Consider the following 22,693-nt stretch of genomic DNA (forward strand, 5'->3'; position numbering starts at 1 on the left):
AACACAGTGTGAAAGATCTCATGTTCTGGTCCAAATATCTGTTTGCCAAACATTTGAAAATATGAGCTGCACATTAGGGATACGCTCCTGCATCAGTCTCTACATTTAAGCTAATAGCATCTGCTTTAGAAAGGAACCTGCCTTCTTCCCCTAAGAGTCAGAGTAAGACAGACAGTATTAAAGGGACAGCTTGGCTCACCCTTACATCTACAACAAGATGTTATTCGTATGATTCCATTCAATGTGTCCCACCCCAGAATATGGCCTTCTAAGAAATGACCTGATGAGCTCCATTTTGAGACAAAGTGCTATTTCAGTACTATAGGTTATGTGCATTCATTAGTGGTCAGCAACTTCATGGTTTGCCACATTCCAGTCTTAATAACTACCATTCATGAAAAAATATCAAAGCCATGACATCCAAGCTCCCATTTTTAAAATGATTCCTTTAATCTGTCAAGAAAGAGCAGCTCTCTATAGAAATCATTTGACAGTCTAGGACGTTTGATATTTCTTCTAAAATAAAACAAAAACATCTTGGTAAGAAACTAGGATGGCAGAAAGGTTTCACAAAGAGGTTTACACCTTTTAAGGTTTTGCAGTCAGGCCTTTTAAAAGTCTAACATGACCCTTATTAAGAACCCAGTTTACTGCGAGTGCTTCTACTTCTTGGGCTCTGGCAGTCATACTGTGTGACTGACCGGGCCCTTTTACCAAGAGAACCCATTTTGCAGAAAGTCCTAGAAACCATGCAGCAATTGCTAGAGTCTGACATAAAAGTCAAGTTAGACAGACTCAACTGTACTTGGATGAAATTGGAGTCATGTAGTTTACTATGCTTATTATTTTGAAGAGGCCTCCAAAAAGGCTTTAATCACAGTAACAGTGATCAGGAGGCTGCCTGGCTGCCTTTACAGAGATGGTCAAGTTATATTAAAGTGAATCTGACTTCTGTCTTAACAATGCAGAAGCTCTAATCAACCTACTCAGGACCTTGTCTCTGATTTGGATGAAGATGCACAATAAAGTCAAGAACATTCTCTCTCTCTCATCTGTTCTCCTACAACTACTGAAACACCAACCACTTTTTTATTGGAAATGACAGTCCAAGAACAAAGATATGCCTTGTTATAGGACTTTCCTTTGCACAGAAAGAGTAGCAAAGGCAAAAAATGCTTTCTGCTATATTATCCTCCATAATTCCCTGCCACCCCAAAGAAAATTAGTCAAAGTTGACGACAGACAAGTGGGTTAAACTAGGTCCATTGTAGCATGCTGAATCACAGATCACTGAAACTACAGCAGAGAGAAAATATTTTGCCAAATTGTACAAATTCTGAAACACCTCTTGATACCTCCCAGTTGCCAGTTTCGAGGGATATACTCCCCATTCCTCCAACTAAATGTTGATTTCTCTGCACCTTGTGGGAGGTTACATTCTCTTAAAGGGTTTAGTAGTTTCTTTGGTGTCTGTACAGTTTAGTAATTTTTTTAACAGATATAGTTTTTCCGAACCCTGACCCAGCAATTCAGTCCATGCCTATTCTTATAAAGAGTGCCTCAGTATTATGCTTAAGAATTATTAAATAAACCAGTGTTTCAAATTCTTCACAGATCCAGAAAACTTGATACAAGCCTTACTTTGGTTCAGTACAAATTCCGTTTTGAATAAGGAAAGGAGTTTTAATCCAAATTCTTCATAATCCCCAAGTGAGTCTGAATCTTGGCTCTGTAAACAAACATGCTAATAAAACAGTTCAGAAAGTTGGCATTTCAGACTGTTTCTCTTCATCCAAATTCCTGGACGATTGCAGTGGACATGACAGATGTATATGTATATACATTTGTCAGGCAGTTACAGAAAATATTCTACTCCCAGGCAAGACACAATAATCATCATTTCTCAGTTCTGCATCATGGGCTAGTCTCAGCAGCCAAGTCACATTCAAACCTGGATTGGGTACCCTGTAAATTTATTTATTTATTTAACATTTGTTACTGGGGAAAGTCAGACTGGGTCAGAGCCCATTTTCAGGGGAGGCCTGAGGAGAAAAACTCTACAATTAGAATAATTATACTGATTATATTAACTTGTACACTGTAGAATAGGACACCTTGATTATACCATAAAATCCCCATTGAAGAAAATACAGACATTTATACATCCAATAATATAAAACCATCTTGCACAGAAGATACTGACATAAAAATATGTGTTGGGAGTATATCAATGAGACAGAGAACTATACAAGTTAAATATATATTAGAGGGGTAAATGGGTAGTGATGTGGGGTGGGGGAGTATCAGAAAGGGTTACTATAGTTCCATATGAGGGACAAAAATTGAAGGAGTACAGGTAGGAAACCTGAAGGACAAGAAACATGAGATTTAACCAGGGCTAGTGCATGGGCAAAGCCAGTTATTATTCAGATGAGTCAAGTAGGTTTTGAAAATAAATTGTGTTAGTAGTCGTAATGATAGACTGAGGGGTAGTATTCCAAATCTGAGAGACATAGTTGGAGTAGAGAGAGTCCCCGGCATGATTGTTCAATTTTGTGATTTCTAGTAGAGACTTTTTTGAGGAACGGAGGACATGAGTGTTGATGTAGGGTTGTAGTAGATTTTGGAGGACAGGGGAGTTATCTGGTTGGTGTATTAGTCTATGGGCAGTGATGAGCTGTGATTAGGTTAAGTAGTGGGGTAATTATAACCAGTTTAGTTGTTGCAAGGCAGTACAATGGTGGGATCTGTGTGGGGAGCTTGTTGCAAATTTAGCTATTTTATTGTAGCATACTTCAAGTTTCACTAGATCTGTTTTCTTTAGGTTGATGAAGACAGGTGAGGCATATAGCAGGGTAGAGAGAAGGTGGGATCTGGCAATTGCTTGTCTTGTAGTGTTTGTGAGGAATGGTTTAATTCTGTATAGTGTTCCTAATTTTTATGTGTGTCTTTTTAATAGTTTGTGATAAGTGTTTATCAAATTTCATATTATTGTCGATTATAATACATAGCAGTTTTGTTTGGCCTACTGTTGCAATTGTGGTATTGTTGGAGTATATTTGAAATGATGGTGGGAAGCCCATGAATATGCTAGGGCAAAAGAGCATACATTTAGTTTTACTTGGATTAAAAATCAGTTGTGAGTTAGAGAACCAAGATTCAACAGCTGATAGCGACTGCTGAGTCGGTACTTCTAGTTATTGCAGGGTGGGTGCAGAGCAGATGAGAGCAGAGTCATCTGCATACCGAACAATGGAGCCAAGATGTATAGCAGTATGAAGTCTATTGGTGAAAATACTGAACAGAAGATGACTTAGTATTGAGCCCTGGAGACCCCCATTGTGACAAGCAAATGAGATGAGAGAGCATGGTGCCATTTAACAGCTGGTTGACAATCAATTAGATAGTTATGGAACCAAGCAACACGAGTGACTTATCTTTAAGGTAGATAGTTCAGTGAGGAATTTCTGGTGGGAGACAGTATTGAAAGTTTTGGAGAGGTCAAGGAAAATGGAAGATACTAGTTTACCTTCATTTCTAATTGGTTGATTGTATTTGTAAAACTTAGGAGGGCAATTGTGGTACTATGACTGGGGCAGAAACCATGTTGCATGTTAGATAGGAGATTGTTAGATAAGAGATAGTTTATGAGCTGTGTATGAATACACTTTTCTAGAACTTTGGCTAGGGGAGATAAAATTGCTATGGATCTGTAATTGGAGAGCTCAGTAGAGTTCCCTTCCTTATGTAGAAGAGTTATGTAAGATATTTTCCAAATTGCTGGTATGTAGTGTTATGAGACTGAGTGGTTAATCAAGATGGAGACTGGATAGGAGATGGCATCAGCTGCTAAGTTAGGGAATTCTGCAGGTAAGTTGTCTGTTGAAAGGATTATGGGTTTAAGCTTGCTAAGCAATTTTTTTATGGTTTGGCTTGGATAGGCTTAAAGGAGGAAGTATTATTGTCTTCCTTAGGTAGTGTTGGGATAGTTAGAAGAGAATTGTTGTCATTCTTAGAAAGTGAGCGTATAGAATTTGTAAAGAATGTGTTGAATTGCATAGCTATGCTATCCTTATTACTTGTGGTTGATGGGGTTGGTGTGGAAGGTTAGCTGGGCTGAAGGATTCTTTTTTTTTTTTTTATGGCGGACCAGAATTTTGGGGACTTGTTATGGTTTTTAAGCGGTGGCTGGGCTGAAGGATTTTTTTTTTATGGCGGACCAGAATTTTTGGGGGTTGTTATGGTGTTTAAGCTGAACTTCACTATAGTAGTTTTTTTTATCTAATTTGATCTGGATTTTGGCTTTATTTCTAAGCTGTCTATAGTGATCTAGATTGATCTGAGATTTGTTGGTATGCCAGAGTACCCAGGCTTTATCTCTTAATTTAAGTAGTTGCTTAGAGTCTTTTAATAACCAGGAAGCATAGTTTGATTTTACTGTTATATTACGTCATGGTGCTAGTTTATTTAGTACATCTAGGAAAGTGGTATTGAAGTAGTCAACCACAGTATCTAGGGGTAGTGTTTGAGCATTAAAGTCTTTTATTATGAATTTGGCAGTAGGTAGTGTTTCTGGGAGACTGAGATGCTGTCTAAGTAAGTATGTGGGGACATGATCACTAATGCTGTCAGGGAGCCAGCCTGAGTTATAAGCATGGCATGGTTTATTTGTCAAGATCCATTCTAGAATAGCTTGCCTTTTGGTGCGCTTGTCTATTCTGGTAGTACTTTGTATGATTTGGGTAAAGCCGTGAAGTTACTGAAATTAGTGAGGTTTTCAGAGTTGCAAGAGAACCAGTCTATATTAAAATAAGAATCACTTGAGATAATGGTTTCTTGATGAAATGTTAAGAATGCCTAGTGGAGAATCTCCTCAATTATAGCTGTTATTGCCAGGAGGTATATAAGTACTATGAAGGTTATGTATTTATTCGGGCTCGTTTCAAGTTTACTTTTATAGAAATCTGCCATGCTTGTTTCTAACAGTTCTATTTTGAGATTGTTTTTATAAATCATGGTTATTCCACTTCCGCATTTGCTTTTTCTGTGAAGCCAATATATTTTATAACCTGGGGAGAATTTTGTTGTTTTTTATTTCTGGTTTCAGCCAGGTTTCTGTTAGTATTATGATATCAGGGGAGTAGTGGGAGAAATTGGTATGAAGTTTGTGTATCTTATTGACTATGTGTCTGAGGTTCATGTTAAGGAGTAAAAGGTGATCTTTTAGGAGAAGTATTTATCACACAGTTGGACTGTAAAGAAGGTAAGTTGGGGGGTTGATGTAGTTTAGGTTCAGGGCCAGGATTTGATAGACTTTTACCACTGAAGTTTTATATGAGATACAAAGTATAGTCAAGATTTTGAGAGTTTTGTTATGAGTTTGTTATACTTGAAAAAACTTTGGAATGAGGAAATTAGATGCACATATCTGTATGGAAAATGACCTATAGAAGTACTGTTATAGAGGTCAGATGCTATTTGTAATTTAGTGGGTATTAAGTGGAAAGGGTGAGGGAATAAAATGGTAAGAGGGAAGAAGAAGTTGGGTAGCTGAGTATGATAGGGTGTTAGGTGAAGGAAAATGAGGGGGATAATATACAAGGATAACATTTTAGGTGTTTGGGATAGTGCAAAGGTTTCCTTAGACAGTATATGAAGGACAGTTGAAGATAGGGCGAATTAGGAAGATAATTACTTGTAGAAGGAGGTAAAGAGTACTTTCAGGTTTATGGAAAAAGGAGTGAGACTGGAGAAATGTGTGTGTGGTAATAGGGAGTAAGTATACGGTGGGTTGTGTAAATGAGTGAATAATTTGGTGAAGTTTGTGAATGGGTATTAGTAATTGGTAGGTGTGGTTATGTTGAGATAAGTTTAGATGCACTGGGGTGTGTGGGAATTGGGGTGGGGTAGAGGAGCAAAGTGAGGGTGAATGGAGCAGACAGAACCTTGCCAGCAAAAAACTGTGACTGCAGAAAACAATCAGAAAATCTAACAGGTCAGTACAAGCACACAATAATATGAACAATTAGAGTTCGCACCAGGGGGGTTTCCTCTCCTAAGTATATAGCAGACAGCAACAAGTGTAAATAAGAAGGAAGCATTTTAAACTCTGTATAAGAATAACTAATTTGTTTTGAGTATGCTGGCTTGAAAATTTAAAGAAAGATCAGCTAAGGTTTAGTGGGAGAAGGGGAAGGGTACCCAGGGTTATCAAACCCAGCTTAGTGTGCATGCCACTTAAAAGGCAATGCAAAGTAAAGCAATAAATTAAAAGTTGACTCTTATGGCAAGGATATACATTACTGACAGGATTCACTTTCCCATCTTAGGGTCACAATCCGATAGTTGGGTGGTGGGATTTAATTCAATGATAGAGTCAAGGTGAGGAGGACTGGCTGTAAAAATATAAAGGGAAATCTGAATTGACTGAAGAGAAGAAGAATAAAATAAGAGGGAATTAGAGGTAATTCATATGATTAAATGAAGAACTACGTTAAGTAATTTAATAATTATTATAGCATAACATTTTTCATGGCAACCATATTGGAAATGCAAAGTAACAATTGCAATAAAATAAAATGTAACAGGCAAGTAATTTTGCAAACACTGCAAGAAAGATATACAATAGACAAGAGCCCATAACACCACATTAATATAACTGCCATTAGATACTAGGATAGATAGTAAAACGTTCAAGGAAAACAATCAGTTAATTCAAGTTCATAGCTGTAACAGGTATCATAAAAGCCCAGGGCAGTGAGCATTTGAAATAAGAGGGAATGAAATAAATCAAAATAGCGTAAGACTAAAAGTTAGACCTATGTCTATTTCAACAAATAAATTTAAACATGGTAGCTCATTAACAGTAGGTTGACAAAAAACGTAGCTGCTCAAATTGCCAACAGTGTGTATGTCTGGTTCATTTCACTTCAAACTAGCAGATTTTCTAAAGTTTAAAGTCTACTATAATACTGTAGTCTACTAATAGTAATAACACTCACTGTTGTAGCACAAGAAAAGTCCACATATCATCAAAATGAGAATAGAATTAAAACTATTCAAACTTACGTGGCAAGCACACCACACATGGGATGGGTAGGGGATTACTGCAACTCAATCATAATTTTAAAAATCATATTTAAACTTGAATTGGTTACACTGTAACCTGAATGAATGGCTTGGCAATGGTAAATACACTCCAGGTCTGGCCTCTCAAGCTCTCTATGAAAGAGGGTGAAACTAAGTATAAATTAATCATGCTAACGGGCACCTACAGTTTGGGATATTGAGGCTAGGCTACTAATGGTTTTCTGGATCAACAGCCTAATATTGACCTATGAACCTATAAATGCTTGGCTCCATTGTCTACACTGTTAATATCCCACAGACTGACTGCATTCTTATAAAGAAGCCGACTGCATTCTTATGTCTGTCTTACTGCCTAATAGAAACTAAGTTAAATGAAAAGCTAGGGATAAACTAGATTTAAGTGCATGCCTTGCTCACGTGCCTAGGCATTAATTTGCAGTCTGTTTAATAAAAAATCACAATGTGTCCAGTCTTAAAATGTTCACACTTTAAGGACTCCAGTTAATTCTACATGTTTCAAGGCATTCCTTCTTCAAAACAAAGTAAACAAAGCAGAATCAGTTCTGATGGATTTGAGGTAGCAAGCAATGATAATAAGACATTTTCTATTGGCCCTGGGGCAGAGCCGGATCCAACACTAGGTGACCAAGGCAGTCACCTAGGCCCCACTGGCTGTGAGGGGGTCCCTGCTGGCTTGGACGGGGTCTGCTGGTCTGGGGACTGTTTGCTTTTAATATAAAAAAATGCATATTTTAAAAGGCATTCTTCTTAAAGAATGCCCTTTGCATCCGGCTGCAGAGTGCATCATGGTTGCAAAACCTGTTCCTGTCCACGTTCCATGCATGCTGAATTTAAATTCAAAAAGAAATGCCTCCAACTGGGATGGTCCTCAAGCTACTTCCATATGCTGCTTCCATGGGCTGACAAGGGACTTTCCTCGAACAGCTTGTGTAGGTGTGTGCTGCAGCAACAAAGACGGACATGTAAGGACAGAGTGTGTGTGTGTGTGTGTGTGTGTGTGTGTGTGTGTGTGTGTGTGTGTGTGTGTGTGTGTGTGTGTGTGTGTGAGAGAGAGACAGATACCTCTCAACCATCTAGATTTTCGTAGAATGTCCAGATTTTTGCTTCATATTTTTCATCTATTCCTCATAAAATTTGCGATTTTTTTGACAAATCTCCGGGAGGACGTAAGGACTAAATCATTAAATAATGACATACCTTTGAGCTTCAGATTTCATATCCTTCAGAAAAAATGCATAGTAAGACAAATCCTGTTTTTCTTAGCAACTTTCTAAGTTTATAAGAGCAATATTTAAAATCTATCCCTATTTTTGGACCCCCCCCTTATGTCAGACGTTGTTCAGATTTTTTGTGCTAAGAGGTTGAGGAGTATGGTCCAGATTTTCTCCTCATATTTTTGCTCTGTTCCTCATAAAATGTGTTTTTTTCTGTTTGTTTTTTTTTTTTGTAGCAAATCAATGAGGATTGAATTCACTAAATAATGACAGTGATTTGAGTTTCAGACTTCATACCCTTCAGAAAATGCATGGCAACACAAGACCTTTTATTCTAGTAACTTTCTAAGTATATGATACCAATATTTAAAATTTATCCCTGTTGTTCAGGCTTTTGCCAGATGTATTGTGCTAAGAGGTATTTTTGTGTGTGTGTGTGTGTGTGTGTGTGTGTGTGTGTGTGTGTGTGTGTGTGTGTGTGTGTGTGTGTGTGTGTGTGTGTGTGTGTGTGTGCAAATTCCTTGAGAACTGCACCTGAAACTCAATTATGGGCTAGCTTGGTGGTTGGAGTAAAGGATTCAGGCTCTGCTTTCCCATAACTAAGGTACATGGATTGAGTTTCATGTGCATTTCTCAAGGAATTGAGTTTCAGGTGCATCTTTCAAGGAATTATGAGCCTCAAGGGAAGAGAAGTTTACTGCTACTCATGCTAAGTCTGTTTACAATATGCAACTGTTTTGTTTAGCAAATTCTATCAATATTGTGCTTCTTCTTCTTTTGGCTTTTCCTGATTAGGGGTTGCCACAGCGGATCATCAGTGTCGAGTTGCCAGCCCAGCACCCAACCTTCCACAGAAGGCACACACATGCACACACTCACACATAGGGCCAATTGGAGTGTCCAATCCTCCTACTGCATGTCTTTGGGATGTGGGAGGAAACCGGAGCACCCAGAGAAAACCCACACGGCCACAGGGAGGACATGCAGACTCCACACAGAAGGCACCCCAGCCAAGAATCGAACCAGAGAACCTTTTGCTGTGAGCCAGCAATGCTAACCGTTGCACCACCGTGGCCACCCTCTATCAATATCTATCAATATTGTGCTATAGAATTGAAAATTATTGTTAGTAGCACAACAGGTAGCATAATCGCTTTTGATGCAGAAGGCTGTGGGTTCTACTCTCAAAGCATATAGATGATTACTGATACTGTCTTGTACTTTAAAGGGGGGTGCTGCCGTCCTGAGTACATCTTCCTTTGGATGACATGTCTAGTAACTATGAACCTGTTATCAGTTTGCCATCCATTCCCTATTGCAATGCTACCATCTTTTAATGTAATGTGGACAATTTATTCTTCAAGAGTAGCAAGCACTGAATTTGTACATGAAATACTGAAATATAAAGTTGTTTGCTAACAGCAACCTCTTCATTAGTTACAAAATATCTTTAATGTGTAATTTATTCAGATGACTTTTACTTCCGCAGAGCTTGTGCATATTGACTGATATTAGTGGATTGTAATGACAGACGTTTCAGTGGCCTTTTATGGTTGAAATGTTCTGAATTGGGCAGTTTTGTCATTATTGGTTCATGTGTTTTGTTTGATTGCTTACTGGAAAAAAATGTTCAAAACTACAGACTTAAAACACACACTATCAAGTGTTGCTGTATTATAAAAGTAATATAATTTAATACAATCAGGAAGGTGAATCAAAGAGCACATAAATGTGTGCAAGGGGCCTATGATTTGAAAATAGCCCAAAAATAAACTTTATCCACCACTGTACAAATGCATTTTCTTTGAATGTGGGTTTCAATGCCATTTCAATGAATGTGAGCTTCAAGGGTAGAGAAGTTTTAATGCTAAGTCTGTTTTCATTGTTAGTCTGTATTGCTTTGTTTAACAAATCTCTATCAGTGTTTGTGTTATAAAATTTAAAATAAAAGTTTTAAATTAAATCCAAACTATCTGTAAACACTGTATGAGTAAAGGCGAAAGCAGTATGCACATTGAGAAGTTTGAACAGTGTTTATGGTAAATGGGGAGAAATAGCCAAGTAATGAGAATGGCAGCGGAGGGGGGAGGGATCCATTACCCTGCCTAGGGCCCCGTTTGGCCATGATACGGCTCTGCCTGGGGGGTATATTTTAACATGCAGTCTAACTGTTGTTTTTGCTGCACTCAGCATGAGGAAGGCCTGATGACTCCTGATGAGCTTGTGTTAACATACAGCAAACTCAATGGAACAGCAAGTTTCCTTTTTGATAGCAATGGTAAGGGATGTAACCCTGTGGTTAATACAGCAATGTCTTATTTAGGACCTACTTCCATGTAGTACAGACACGCCTCACAAAATCTGAGATTGCAGGTATTGTGGGTCTAAAATAATAAAATGCCTTTATAATCAGCCTGGAGAGTGAAGAAGATGAGGGCAGTTAACCTAGCCTTAAACTCATCTACACAGTCCCAAAAGAATAAGTGTAAAAACAGATAACACCAGTGATTGTTGTATGTTGACTGATAAGGAGAGGTCTACTCTTTTGTTTAATTTCTCCAAATCTTTTGGGTTTCTAATACCATGACGGGAATGGACCTACTATTTCTGTATAGAATCAGTGATGCTATATGAGTAGTCATTTCAAAACAGTTTCCTTTCTTCAGGATAATTTCCCAGCAAGCCTAACACTCTAATGCCCTTAGCAGGGAGCTGCACTTGATTTACAAATGACAGTTAAATAATAATGATGGTGTTGTAGAAAAGCAGACCATGCCTATGCTCAGCAGCCAAGGGCACCACAAAATAATATCTAGGAGGCACTTGCATTTTCATCACCATGGTCAACAATGTACTTTGTTTTGAAAAAGGAATGCCTTAAACCATGTAGAATTAACTGCAGTACATACATCTTTCTTTCCTTTGTTTTCCCCTTTCCTTTCCTTCCATTTCAATCACAAGGTTTCTGTAAACCAATCAGGATGAAGTTTAATTATTTCTGTTTACTTCAAACTTGCAAAAAAAAAAAGATGCCTTTATTATCACACATGACATCTCTTCAATTTATTTTGTGTGGATTATACCTGCCCAACTGCTGACAGGTATTCCCTCTCAAATAATGTTGTGCAATGCTTGAAAAAGGCCATGAATCTACTTTTTATCAAGTCATATCATTCAAAATGACAACACTTTCAGACTGAATTTGTAGGCAAGCAATGCAGCTATTATTTTTAAGAAACCCATGCCAAAATACAAAACCAACCCACATGCCCCATCATCTGGAGCTGATGCAGTAGGAGATCATTATTGTCTCACCTCCTTTAAAACTTGGTTCTGAACCCAAATATTAAAGTTAAATTACAGTGAGGGTCGCCATATTTTTTAAGCTTCCAGAATTTAAACGTTGGTTAGAAGAACAATTATAAGGAATGCCCCACTTCTCAGCAATTTAATTCTGTCATGATGTGAATTTTTTGAGATAAATAGAAATATTCATGATGGTTGAGATGTGCACCTTAGAGACAATTTGCAATTGGAAGGATGAATGTAAGCATTTCACCTATTTTCTGTAGTGCTTAACATATCCTCATAATAGGAGCATGCTAGAATATAAAATTAAGCAATGGAGACAGGGAAAAAGCACAGCACTGTAAAGTATTCCCATTTCTAAACAGAATTAAACATAGAGCTTATGGACTGGAATGACTTCTTAGTGTTATAAAGAAATCAAAGCAAACCAAGATCTAGTTCATATCCATTATTAAGCAGCCAGATGCTAGGCTGAGTGTATATGATACAGATGCAATTTTGATCTTCTTTTAATTTCAACTAAAACAGTGACAATCAACCCCTCAGCCCTAACCCTATATTAGACGTTTTCTGGTTCCCCCTAAATTCCCTACACTTTCTGATCCTCAAAAGGAAGAATTATTTCTGGCCCTTTTGCACTGTCAAATCTAATTTTATCTTATTCACCCTCACATTAGACAAAGCTTCTAACAGAGGCAGCCTTTCCTTTGATTTCTGTAATGCTGCCTCCTTTGTCTATGTTGAAGTTACTGTAAGATATCTTAAAAGAGCCCCACTTTTCCACTTCTTGTCCTTTTATGTCAAGGGGAGATGTTGTCATTCTTGAGTCTTAAACCAGGAAAAAACAGTTCTTCTTGACTCACATAGTCCAATCTCTTGAATAGGAATATTTAATCTATCAGCCTGTGAGCTGGAAGACTTAAATCTGTGGATTCCTTATTCTTCTTTTTCTTTCGGCTGTTCCCATTAGGGGACGCCACAATGAATCATCTGTTTCCATTTCTTCCTGTCCTCTGCATCTTTCTCTGTCACACCAACCACCTGCATGTCCTCTCTCACCACATCCATAAACCTTATCTTAGGCCTCCCTCTTTTCCTCTTACCTGGCAGCTTCATCCTTAGCATCCTTTTCCCAATATACTCTGCATCCCTCCTCAGCACATGCCCAAACCAACGTAATCTCATCTCTCTGGCTTTGTCTCCAAACCATCCAACCTGGGCTGACACTCTAATACACTTATTCCTAATCCTGTCCACCCTCATCACACCCAGTGCAAATATTAACATCTTTAACTCTGCCACATCCAGCTCTGATCCCCTGCCTTTTTGTCAATGCCACTGTCTCCAACCCATATAACATAGCTGGTCTCACTACCCTTTTGAGGACCTTCCCTTTCACTCTTACTGGTACTAGTCTGTCACAAATCACTCCTGACACTCTTCTCCACCCACTCCATCCTGCCTGTACTCTCTTCTTCACCTCTCTTCCACACTTGCCATTACTCTGAACTGTTGATCCCAAGTATTTAAACTCATCCACCTTCACCACCTCTACTCCCTGCATCCTCACCATTCCTCTATCTTCCCTCTCATTCACACACATATATTCTGTCTTAGTCCTGCTGACCTTCATTCCTCTCCTCTCTAGAGCGCATCTCCCCCTCTCCAGGGTCTCCCCAACCTGCTCCCTACTCTCACTACAGATCCTTATTACTGCATCAAAATCAGTCCGGATTTGTCAGAGTATGTCACTCTAGGGATAACATTAAGCAGACAATGTGGGAACACACACACACACACACACACACACACACACACACACACACACACACACACACACACACACACACACACACACACACACACACACAGACACACACACACATACACACACACACAGCCACAGCCCCATCCAATGGCTTTCACTCATACGCACATATGCACACACCTAACATCACCCCTCACTATCCCACTACAGTTATCTCCCACACACTCGCATTTGTAGCCTCTCACATGCGCTCAGGCATACCCCTCCTAACACTACCTTACCATTAAACTTACTTACCTCTACAATGATGGATGAACACAGCCTTTTGTCCATGTTCACTTTCACAACTCGTAAGGAGTCGCTGTGCTAATCTACATGGCAGAGATATTCTTTGAGTCACTCATTAGTTAGATGCCTTCAGAAAGGCAGTTATGGGGGGGCACATGACTAATAAGCATATACCTCTCACGCCAGACTGACTCATTAATATGCACCTCATGTACACCTTGTAGTAACCTTTATGAATCCAGCCCATTTACTGATGGTAACAACATCACAAAAAGCAAGCATTTTTACAAGGAGAAAGTGACCCTGCACTCTCACATCCCCACGTGTCTCATATAGTAGCACCAAAATCATTCATCCTTGGGCATTACAGAATGCTCCATATTTCACAATGGTCACTGACATCTAACTTAGTATTGCAGCAATGTTCAAGCTTACTGCATTCCGAGAGTTTGCCACAATTTAGCAGCACATGAACAAATGCCATGAATGAAAATGCAGTTGCGTCCAAGTGCTGGGAGCTTTCATTTTTCCTCAGGTTTTGCTAGTTTTTTTAGAGACATTATACTGTTAAGCCTTATCTGTAGTCAAGTTAGACACCTATGCTTCATGTTCCTTCATCGTGAGACAGGACAATACATATAAGGGCAATTATTCTCCACCCTCTTTTACTTGACCCTTAAACCCTTAACATATTTAATATGGGCAAGATACCAGTTTTCCAAGTCATGTGCTATTTCTGTTTGCTAGCAATCAGCTTTTATACATCAGTTGCCTAGTAACCACATTGCCCTTTATTTGGCTTTTAGTCCAAACCTTCAGAACCATTTTCAGCTACAGGGTGAATTTTTGAGAATGTTGACTTTTAAATTCCCCCCTAGTTCTCCTATTTATCTTTCCATTTCAGTGGTCCCCATCTTGGTTTATGTATTAAGGCATATGTACGTCTATTTTCTATGAGTATATGTGTAATCTCAATTGTACTAAAGCTAATCAAGAAATTCCAGTGCTGTTAAAATTGTGATTTATATTTCCACTACCCTTCAAACAAAAACTTGCCTTGATAAAGTTGACACTAGTTATGCAGGTGCTAAATGCAGCATGTTGTCCTGGTGCCCCAACTGAGATAAAAAAACTAGAGACATTATTAGTTACTTCTAAAACATAAGCTTGATGACTCTCCCTTTTAAAACAAAAGATAGATGGTTTTCCTGTTTTCCCATACTATGTGATATCAGTGCAGTCAGTGAATTTAATGCTTTGGGTAGACCTTGGTTACTCAACACCTTTGGAATGATACAGAGAAATCCCCTGCATCAATAAATTAAGATGAAATACTGCTTTAGGTATATGGAGCTGTCAGTCTTAATTTACTACTGTCCCTAAATAGTAGCCAATTTACAAGTTATGGTCAAGCATTTTTTAGGCTGTGTAAAAGTTTTAACATGTCTCCAAGATCTAATTAACTCCAATCTTCTCACTGAATCTCATCCATTTCACAATGAAGTCTTATAAGATGGGCCAAAGTGAAGCTTATGGACTAGTTCCAGATAACTGGAGGACCTTCTTTTAAATTCTAAGAAGAGTTTGTGTGTGTGTGTGTGTGTGTGTGTGTGTGTGTGTGTGTGTGTGTGTGTGTGTGTGTGTGTGTGTGTGTGTGTGTGTGTGTGTGTGTGTGTGCATATGTGCGCACATCTGTCTGTCTGTCTGATTGGAGGACCTTTTTTACATTCTATTAAGAAGTCGGTATGTGTGTGGTTGTCTGTATGTCTGTGTGTTCCAGTGTGTTCCACCACTTGCATACAGTTAATGGACTGGAAGAATTCCTAGCTTCCATTCTCTTTTGTTCTCTATCATTCAGGATGATTTTTGCCCCCCCCCCCCCACACTTTCTCTCTCTTTTCTACTTCCTCCTCAGTTCTTCTCTGCAGTGTCTGATTCCAAATTTTCGTAGCTCAGACCAGCACCTGAATTACCTAACACTTCATGATTCTGTTTTTAATAGTAAACTACCACTCACATGTGCTCATGTCCATTTCCATATCTAGTCCAGTCCGAACAGTAATTCGTCACAGCAGACACAGCTTCACTCAACTTCATCTCACTACCCTACAGTTTTGATGCACCATTCTGCTGATATGTATTGATGGAAATCGTTAGTAACAAGTGGGTTTGTGACAACAAACTAAACTGACTTATACTGGTAGTAGCCATGCTTTGTTGGGCGTGGGGTCATTTAGACAATATTAGACCTAGTGTATTTCACTTGGTTTGATATTCTTTATCTTTCCTACCAGTTATTTGTCTCCTCTATATCTACCTTTTCAGTGACTGGGGAGAACTGCTTCTACCTAGTGAATGTAATACATGCTCTGTTCTGCATTGTAGGTGATGGTAGTGGTCCATAGATGATGTTGGTAGCCAACTGATGAGGAAAGCAGTCTATAACCACCTCATTGAATTACTGCTGTATCATTGCAGGTAACCCTGCATTAGAAATGGAGCATATAGTCCTCAGTTTATGAATGTGGCAGTGCAGTGGTGCAGCAGTTAGTGTTGTTGCCTCACAGCAAGATGTTCTCTGGTTCGATTCTCAACTGGGGTGCCTTCTGTGCCGAGTCTGCATGCCCTCCTTGCATTTGCATGGATTTCCTCTGGGTACTCCGTTTTCCTCCTACATTCCAAAGCCATTTGTCTGGAGCATTTCTCCCTGGGCCTCTGCTGAAAATAGGCTCTGTCCTAGTCAGACTTTCCCAGTCAACAGATGTTAAATAAATAGAACTGTACTTTTTTTCATTCAGAATCAAACATAAGATTTGCTTATGTTAGCATACTACTCACCTCCGTCTCTTCTTGGACCTTTGTCAGTTTTGCACCACTGGAGATGTATTTGATCTTTAGCAGTTGTTTCAGGTAATACAGCAAAAATTTTTGATGTTGCAGTATTTTGCTTTGATACATGACAAGCTCTGCAGAGTTTCTGAAATGCTCATCACATTTTGTTTTCAAAACACTTTAGTTGACCAAGCAGCAGTCTGTTACTAGTATATTGCAGGGTTAGGTAAGTAGCAAGACATATATGGCAAGCAGATTACTAATACAAGAAGTTCTTCCAATGTGCTTCTTAATGTAGATATAATTCACTGCCAGAAATAAGAAATACTGCTAACTGCAACCTATATCAGAATCTAGGGGGATATAGTCATTACAGGCCCCATTGTAGTCACTAGTAAGTAGCACATAGTTTCATTTCTAATACAGAAGTAAAACATGTGTGTAACCAATAGATGGTATTACTATACTCAGTTATTGCATTGTTTTCTCTTGTTAGAATAGTATACATTGGACCTGGTATATTTAATAGCTTAGAGCAAGATCTGCTGTATTGCAGTTAAGTGCAGTATTCTAACAGACGAACCACTTAGGACAACATGTCCGAGGACCTGTCACTTTAACTTGCATACAGCATCTCACTGTTTATAAGTATTTTCATGATTTGTGACTAGTTCTTGTTCTTCTCTTATGCAGTGAGCTGAAGAAGGAGAAGGAACGACGGGAACTGTGGCAGAAGCTGGAGGAGCTGAGACTTAAGAAGCTGCAGAACCTCGAGGAGGCACAGATGAACCAGCTCAATCTGCAGAACAGCCAAGATGTGCAGAAGAGTAGCAAAAGCTAAGAAAGAATGTGCCAAATGAAAAAAGAATATGAAACATACTCTGAGGCTCCCAGCAAATAAAAACAGAAAGTGTTACACTTGGCTTTCAAAAAATAAAAACAAGCATTAGCAATGAAGGTGTAAAGTGGAAGGGAGATCTGAGACTATTCTGATATATGTAGCAATAGAAAAAAAGCATCATCCGACCAAACTGAACAAACTGACAAGAGCCCCAGTTCTGGATATTCGTTTATAACTTGTTAGAATTATTTAGAGATTGAATCTCCTCACTTATTTATTGCTTTTATTTTTTTTTTTTATTTTACAATATTTTTGGTTGTCAAAGGCACATTAAGCCAAAGCTCCTTTCCAGGTGTGACCCAAGAAAGGGTTTAGCACAGGGATGTTAGAAAAACTGCTCAGGATCTCATACTGAACAAATGGCAACTGTGGGACTAAATGGGTGCAAGGCTTTTTTAGTGCTGTCCACTGCACTTTCTTCCTTTCCTGTGTATTTATTTGACTTTTGAGATATGAGATAGCATACCCGAGGTTCACCATCTCATTTCCACTGGAGTTCTTCTGGTAGCTAGCCCCACAGCTGACTAGATCGGTGAACTGGGTGTTAACTGACTTGCTGAATCTTAATGACCCTGGATGAGTCTCATTTGATTTATAACTCTGATCATCCAGAGACCCTAAACGGGTGTTGAGTCACTGGAAAATACTGCCATTTTTCAATGTACTTTAAAATGATTCTCCTCACAGTATGTCAAGCAAAAATGAAATACAGTCCCCTGACCAATCAGGAGATATGTCTTCAAGTTGTTAAATCACTTCCTTAAAAACTTACTTTGGTCTGAAATCTATGACCTGTGAGGCAGCCGAAAGTGAAGTTATATGGCACTGATGTATAATGGTTTGCAGAATTAAGTTTAAGTCTAGTCTGTTTTCCACATAATTTGCTAGTCTTAAACTCAGTGTCAACTTTATTAAGAAAACAATGGTGTGTTCTTTATGCACAGTCCCAGATATTTCTATAGGGAAATGAGGGAAGCAAACAACAACAAAAAAAAAAAAAAAACAAGGAAAGAAAGAAAACTAAAACAAAACAAAAAAAAACCTACAGCCTGTTATCTGGTCCCATCTGTGAAAGACACAGAGTCACAGAAAAAAATAGAAACAGAACAAGGACTGTTCTTTTGCCTTATCTGTTATAGTTAAAATGTGTACAATAGATACAGATTGTTGTTTGATGACTTTTTTTAATTTATTTAACTTGACCAACTAGCTGAATGGGACCAGTACTGTAAACCTCTTAATTTCCAGCAAATTCAGAAGAGCTAGCCAGGGGATAGTACTATAACGTATGTAATTACTAGGTACTGAAAAGAAAATATCTTGTAATTATTAGCCCTGTTTCTGTTGCTGACAAATTCTGTAATGCACATGGTAATTAAAGAGATACTTTAATGTCAAATTGTCTGAAATAGTCTTTCATGTAAGACAGCACAACATTTTTACAGTTTTATTGTTGTCTTGCTAATTGTATCAGAGTCATAAGATACCATTAAAACTATTTTTGTCTTTCTGCAGATGCATCTGTGTCTGCACAAAGCTTTCATGTACATTCTTGTCTTTAAATTTAGCATCTTTAAGTTTGTTGCTGTCAAGTATTGGAAAATAAATTGGGTCATGACATGCATATAATTGTATTCAGAAGGCTAAGCTTTGACTAACAGGAGATGAAGAATGTGGTGGTTTCAGCTCTGCAGTGAACACTCTTCTTTCAGTATTAACTATTAATGAATGTCATCAGTATGGCACAACCTGTGCACACTGTGTTAGTGTGCTAGTAAATCTTTTCAGGTTATAATAAACTACTGTATGTCTTATTCAACAGATTTTTAGCTGACCCATGATGTATAAAATATAATAATTATCCCAGTGTTTGAAAAATGACTTCTAATTCAGAATTTTACTAATAAATGTATGAGGTTAGAAATCTTGTACATACTTGTTACTAGGTCAAGACTGACAACAGCAGAATGTTTCTAGCTGAAACTAAAGTGATAGAAGGAAAAGAATGAGAAGGTAGTTTATCCTTTATGTTCATGGGTTTCTCTATGAAGATTCACGTGTTTAATATGTAATTTATAATATTGCTGTGGATCTAACATTCAGAACCATCTAAAGCTGGTATACCGTCATTAGCTGGCATTTCAGTGAACACATGCTTTTGTAGGCTTTGTGATTTTTCCTTTTGCTGTGACTTCGGCACTTTGTATTTCAGAGCTTGATAGCAATGTTATATTTCAGCAGCTTAATCAAAACGTAGAAGAACACTAGCAACTGGGCCAGCAGCTTCCACTTCATTTTTCTGCCTGTCTGTTGGTGTAATGTGCCATTTTTGGAAGTAGATCATCCCAATGATTTCTCGGCTGTTTTCATATTGTCACCTTCCCATGTAATATTTTTCATAAGCTGCATCACAAAACTGACTACTAAACATTGTAATAGTGATGGAATATTCTTTAGGAATATTTCAATTAGGTGTTCATGATAGTTGTAATGTGTACCCCATGGACAGCATTCTGCAGATGATTTTCCAGCAGTGAGTGCCTTGCTAGGGGCAGGCCCACTACTCATGAACGAAATAAACATTATCCACTGCAACAGCAGTTCACTGAATGAGCTATGCTAAACTCTGCTTGTTTGAAAATCTGTTTAGTGGGACAGAGAAACTATTCTGCCTTGAAAATTTATTTAGTGGGACAGAGAGACTATTCTGCCCCTTCTCCCATAACTGGAGACTTTTTCTACTCCCTGTAATGCCCACCACTGCTACCAGTATGTGATGGCCACCAATATGTGTCATCCCTATGCTGGGCCAGTAATCAAGGAGCCTGAATCCTCACCACTGACACTGGAGAGGGATGTGGACTTGGAATACAAATGCATACACTCAGTATTTCCAGATGCCGACCTCTCTGCATCAAGTACAATTTCACTTAAGAGTATACAGGGAGCACACCCAGGCTGGGGTCTTGATGTCTCTATATCTGTCTCCCTCCAGGTCCCCAGTAAACCTTCCCACTGGTGCAGCTGTAGGGTAAGTCCTCAGCCACGTGTCCAAGCCAAGTCCTGCAGCACCCTTTCTGTAATCTCAGTGCTTTGTGTCCATGCCCCAAGTAGCTGACACACACACTCTTTAGAATTTAATTTTCACACACATGCACCTGGGAAAGTCTGGCATGGATTACCCACTCTACCAACTTTGCCCAGACTATAAGATAAGGCTCTTAAAAGGGTATCCAATTCTACTGTGTAATATTAATACTAATACAAATGGTAGTAGTTTGCCAAAATGGCTAGGCCTTCTGAAGTGGCCCACACAGTGTCACCAAATAAATATAAGCACACTCAAAGGTTAAGTACTTTCTACAAGGATCAGCCACAATAAACATTTTAAATATATTTAATAACAAACAATAAAAGTATATGAAAATATTGAATATATATTTACAGTAAACCACAGAGTTCAAAATTACATAAAATATTGAAATTAACATTGATGAACAGACTCATACAATTAAAGAAAAACAATCTCTAAATTAAGCTTTACTACATTCCTGACTGAATCTAAGAGAATTTCACTGTTCCCTGGTTAAGTTACTTACTACCATAAAGCAAGATGCTTTGGGTGAGGGTCTTTCTAATCAGGCTTCCCAAACAGAATACTCAATGCTCTGAAATTTCTCTCTACAATATCTAAAATATAATTTCCAAGAGGGCTGGCAGAATGACCTCATCTGGTTACCTGACTCTAGGTTCTCACAGTATTCCCCCTTTGAAGCTGAGATAGGAAATTTAGCACAGACAGCCACAGTACACATCCAAATGTTTATGGCAGTGCCTGGGGCCTCCTCTCTTTTCACTAAGCTAATTGACAAAGGCTCTTCCCCAGACCCAACGTCTCCAGTCCCATTCAGCACTGTGGGGTGCGTTTTAAGGATTCAACAACTCCTTTACATTTACATTGTTTTTCTTAAAGTTAACCTCTGCTGTGCCAGTATCTTCTATTAAAACATATACATTTAATTTTGCTACAATAATATATGTACATTTCTCTTCATTTCAGCAGGGGGCACAAACAAAGCTCAAAAATACATTTTCAACACAAGCATCTGTACAAAATCGGTTTGATATACAAATGACATACAGTTCTAATATATTTGCAACACAAGCATCTTGTATACATCAGTTTGATACTCAAAGGACATATCATTCTTTACAAAACTCCAACAGGCTATATTGGCACTTCACCATATCATCACATTTGCCCCCCCCCCCCCAAGACTCAAGCTAGTTTTTGAAGTGACCCTTGAGAAACATGGCTTGAGAGAAATAAGCGTACCTGGGAATATGTTACCCTATTCCCTGTCATGAGACCCCACCTGTGTTGGTATTGCTGACCCCACTACAATGTTGTACTGTCATGTCATATGCCTGCAGTCCTAAGCTCCACCTTAATAACAGTGTTTTGCTGGCTAGCTCTATGTAGCCATAATAAGGGATTGTGGTCTGTAACTGCAGTGCCCATACTATGGATAGACATTCCTTTTTACAGCTGCTTAGCATTACTCCCTGGGTTGGAGTCTATGGCTGAGATATACCACTGGGTGCTCTTCTCCCTCTGAGGAAACCTGGCTAAGTACAGCCCCCACCCCATGGTTTGAAGCATCCACCTGCACAACAAATTCTTTGCTGTAATCTCTATTGCCTAACACAGGGGGTCCTCCCGAAGTTCCTTTAAGCTTCTGGAATGCCTGCTCACATGCTGGGGTCCATACTACCTTATCTGGCCTGTTTTTAATTGTCAGGTCTGTGAGAGGTGCAGCTATGGTTCTATAACTGGGGACAGACTTCCTATAGTACCCCACTCTCCCTAAGAATGCCCTCACCTGCGTTTTGGTAACAGGGGCAGGCCATGCCTGAATGGATTCCACTTTGGCAAGTTCTGGCCTGATCTTACCACTCTATGTCCCAGGTAGGAGACCTCTGCCATACCCACCTGACACTTACTGGGCTTAACAATCAACCCTGCCCTCTGCAGTGTGCCCAGCACCTCCATGACATGCTGAAGGTGCTCTTGCCAGGAATGGCTATAGATGGCAACATCATGCAGGTAAGCAAGGGCATAATCTTCTGCTCCTGCTAGGATACAATCTACCAGCTTCTGGACAGTTATTGGGGCATTTTTCATCCCAAAGGGCATCTTCATGAACTCATATGAGCCAAAATGAGTCACAGAGGCTGACCTCTTTCTCGCGTTGGGAGTCAAGGGCACCT

The 22,693-nt window shown here is 38.9% G+C and overlaps 1 protein-coding gene across 1 annotated transcript in view; it reads left to right on the forward strand.

Annotated features, from left to right (window-relative positions):
• PPP2R5B (protein phosphatase 2 regulatory subunit B'beta) overlaps positions 1-18,821 on the forward strand; it is a 1,711,411-nt gene extending 1,692,590 nt beyond the window's left edge. The window contains exon 13 of the mRNA XM_044075777.1: positions 17,215-18,821. Coding sequence (XP_043931712.1) covers positions 17,215-17,362 — 148 coding nt within the window. The 3' untranslated portion in view covers positions 17,363-18,821. The remainder of the gene's footprint in view (positions 1-17,214) is intronic.
• Positions 18,822-22,693: the final 3,872 nt, after the last annotated feature.

This window comes from Protopterus annectens, chromosome 6.part1, assembly GCF_019279795.1.
Source record: "Protopterus annectens isolate FY-2018-M chromosome 6.part1, PAN1.0, whole genome shotgun sequence".
Lineage (NCBI taxonomy): Eukaryota > Metazoa > Chordata > Ceratodontiformes > Protopteridae > Protopterus > Protopterus annectens.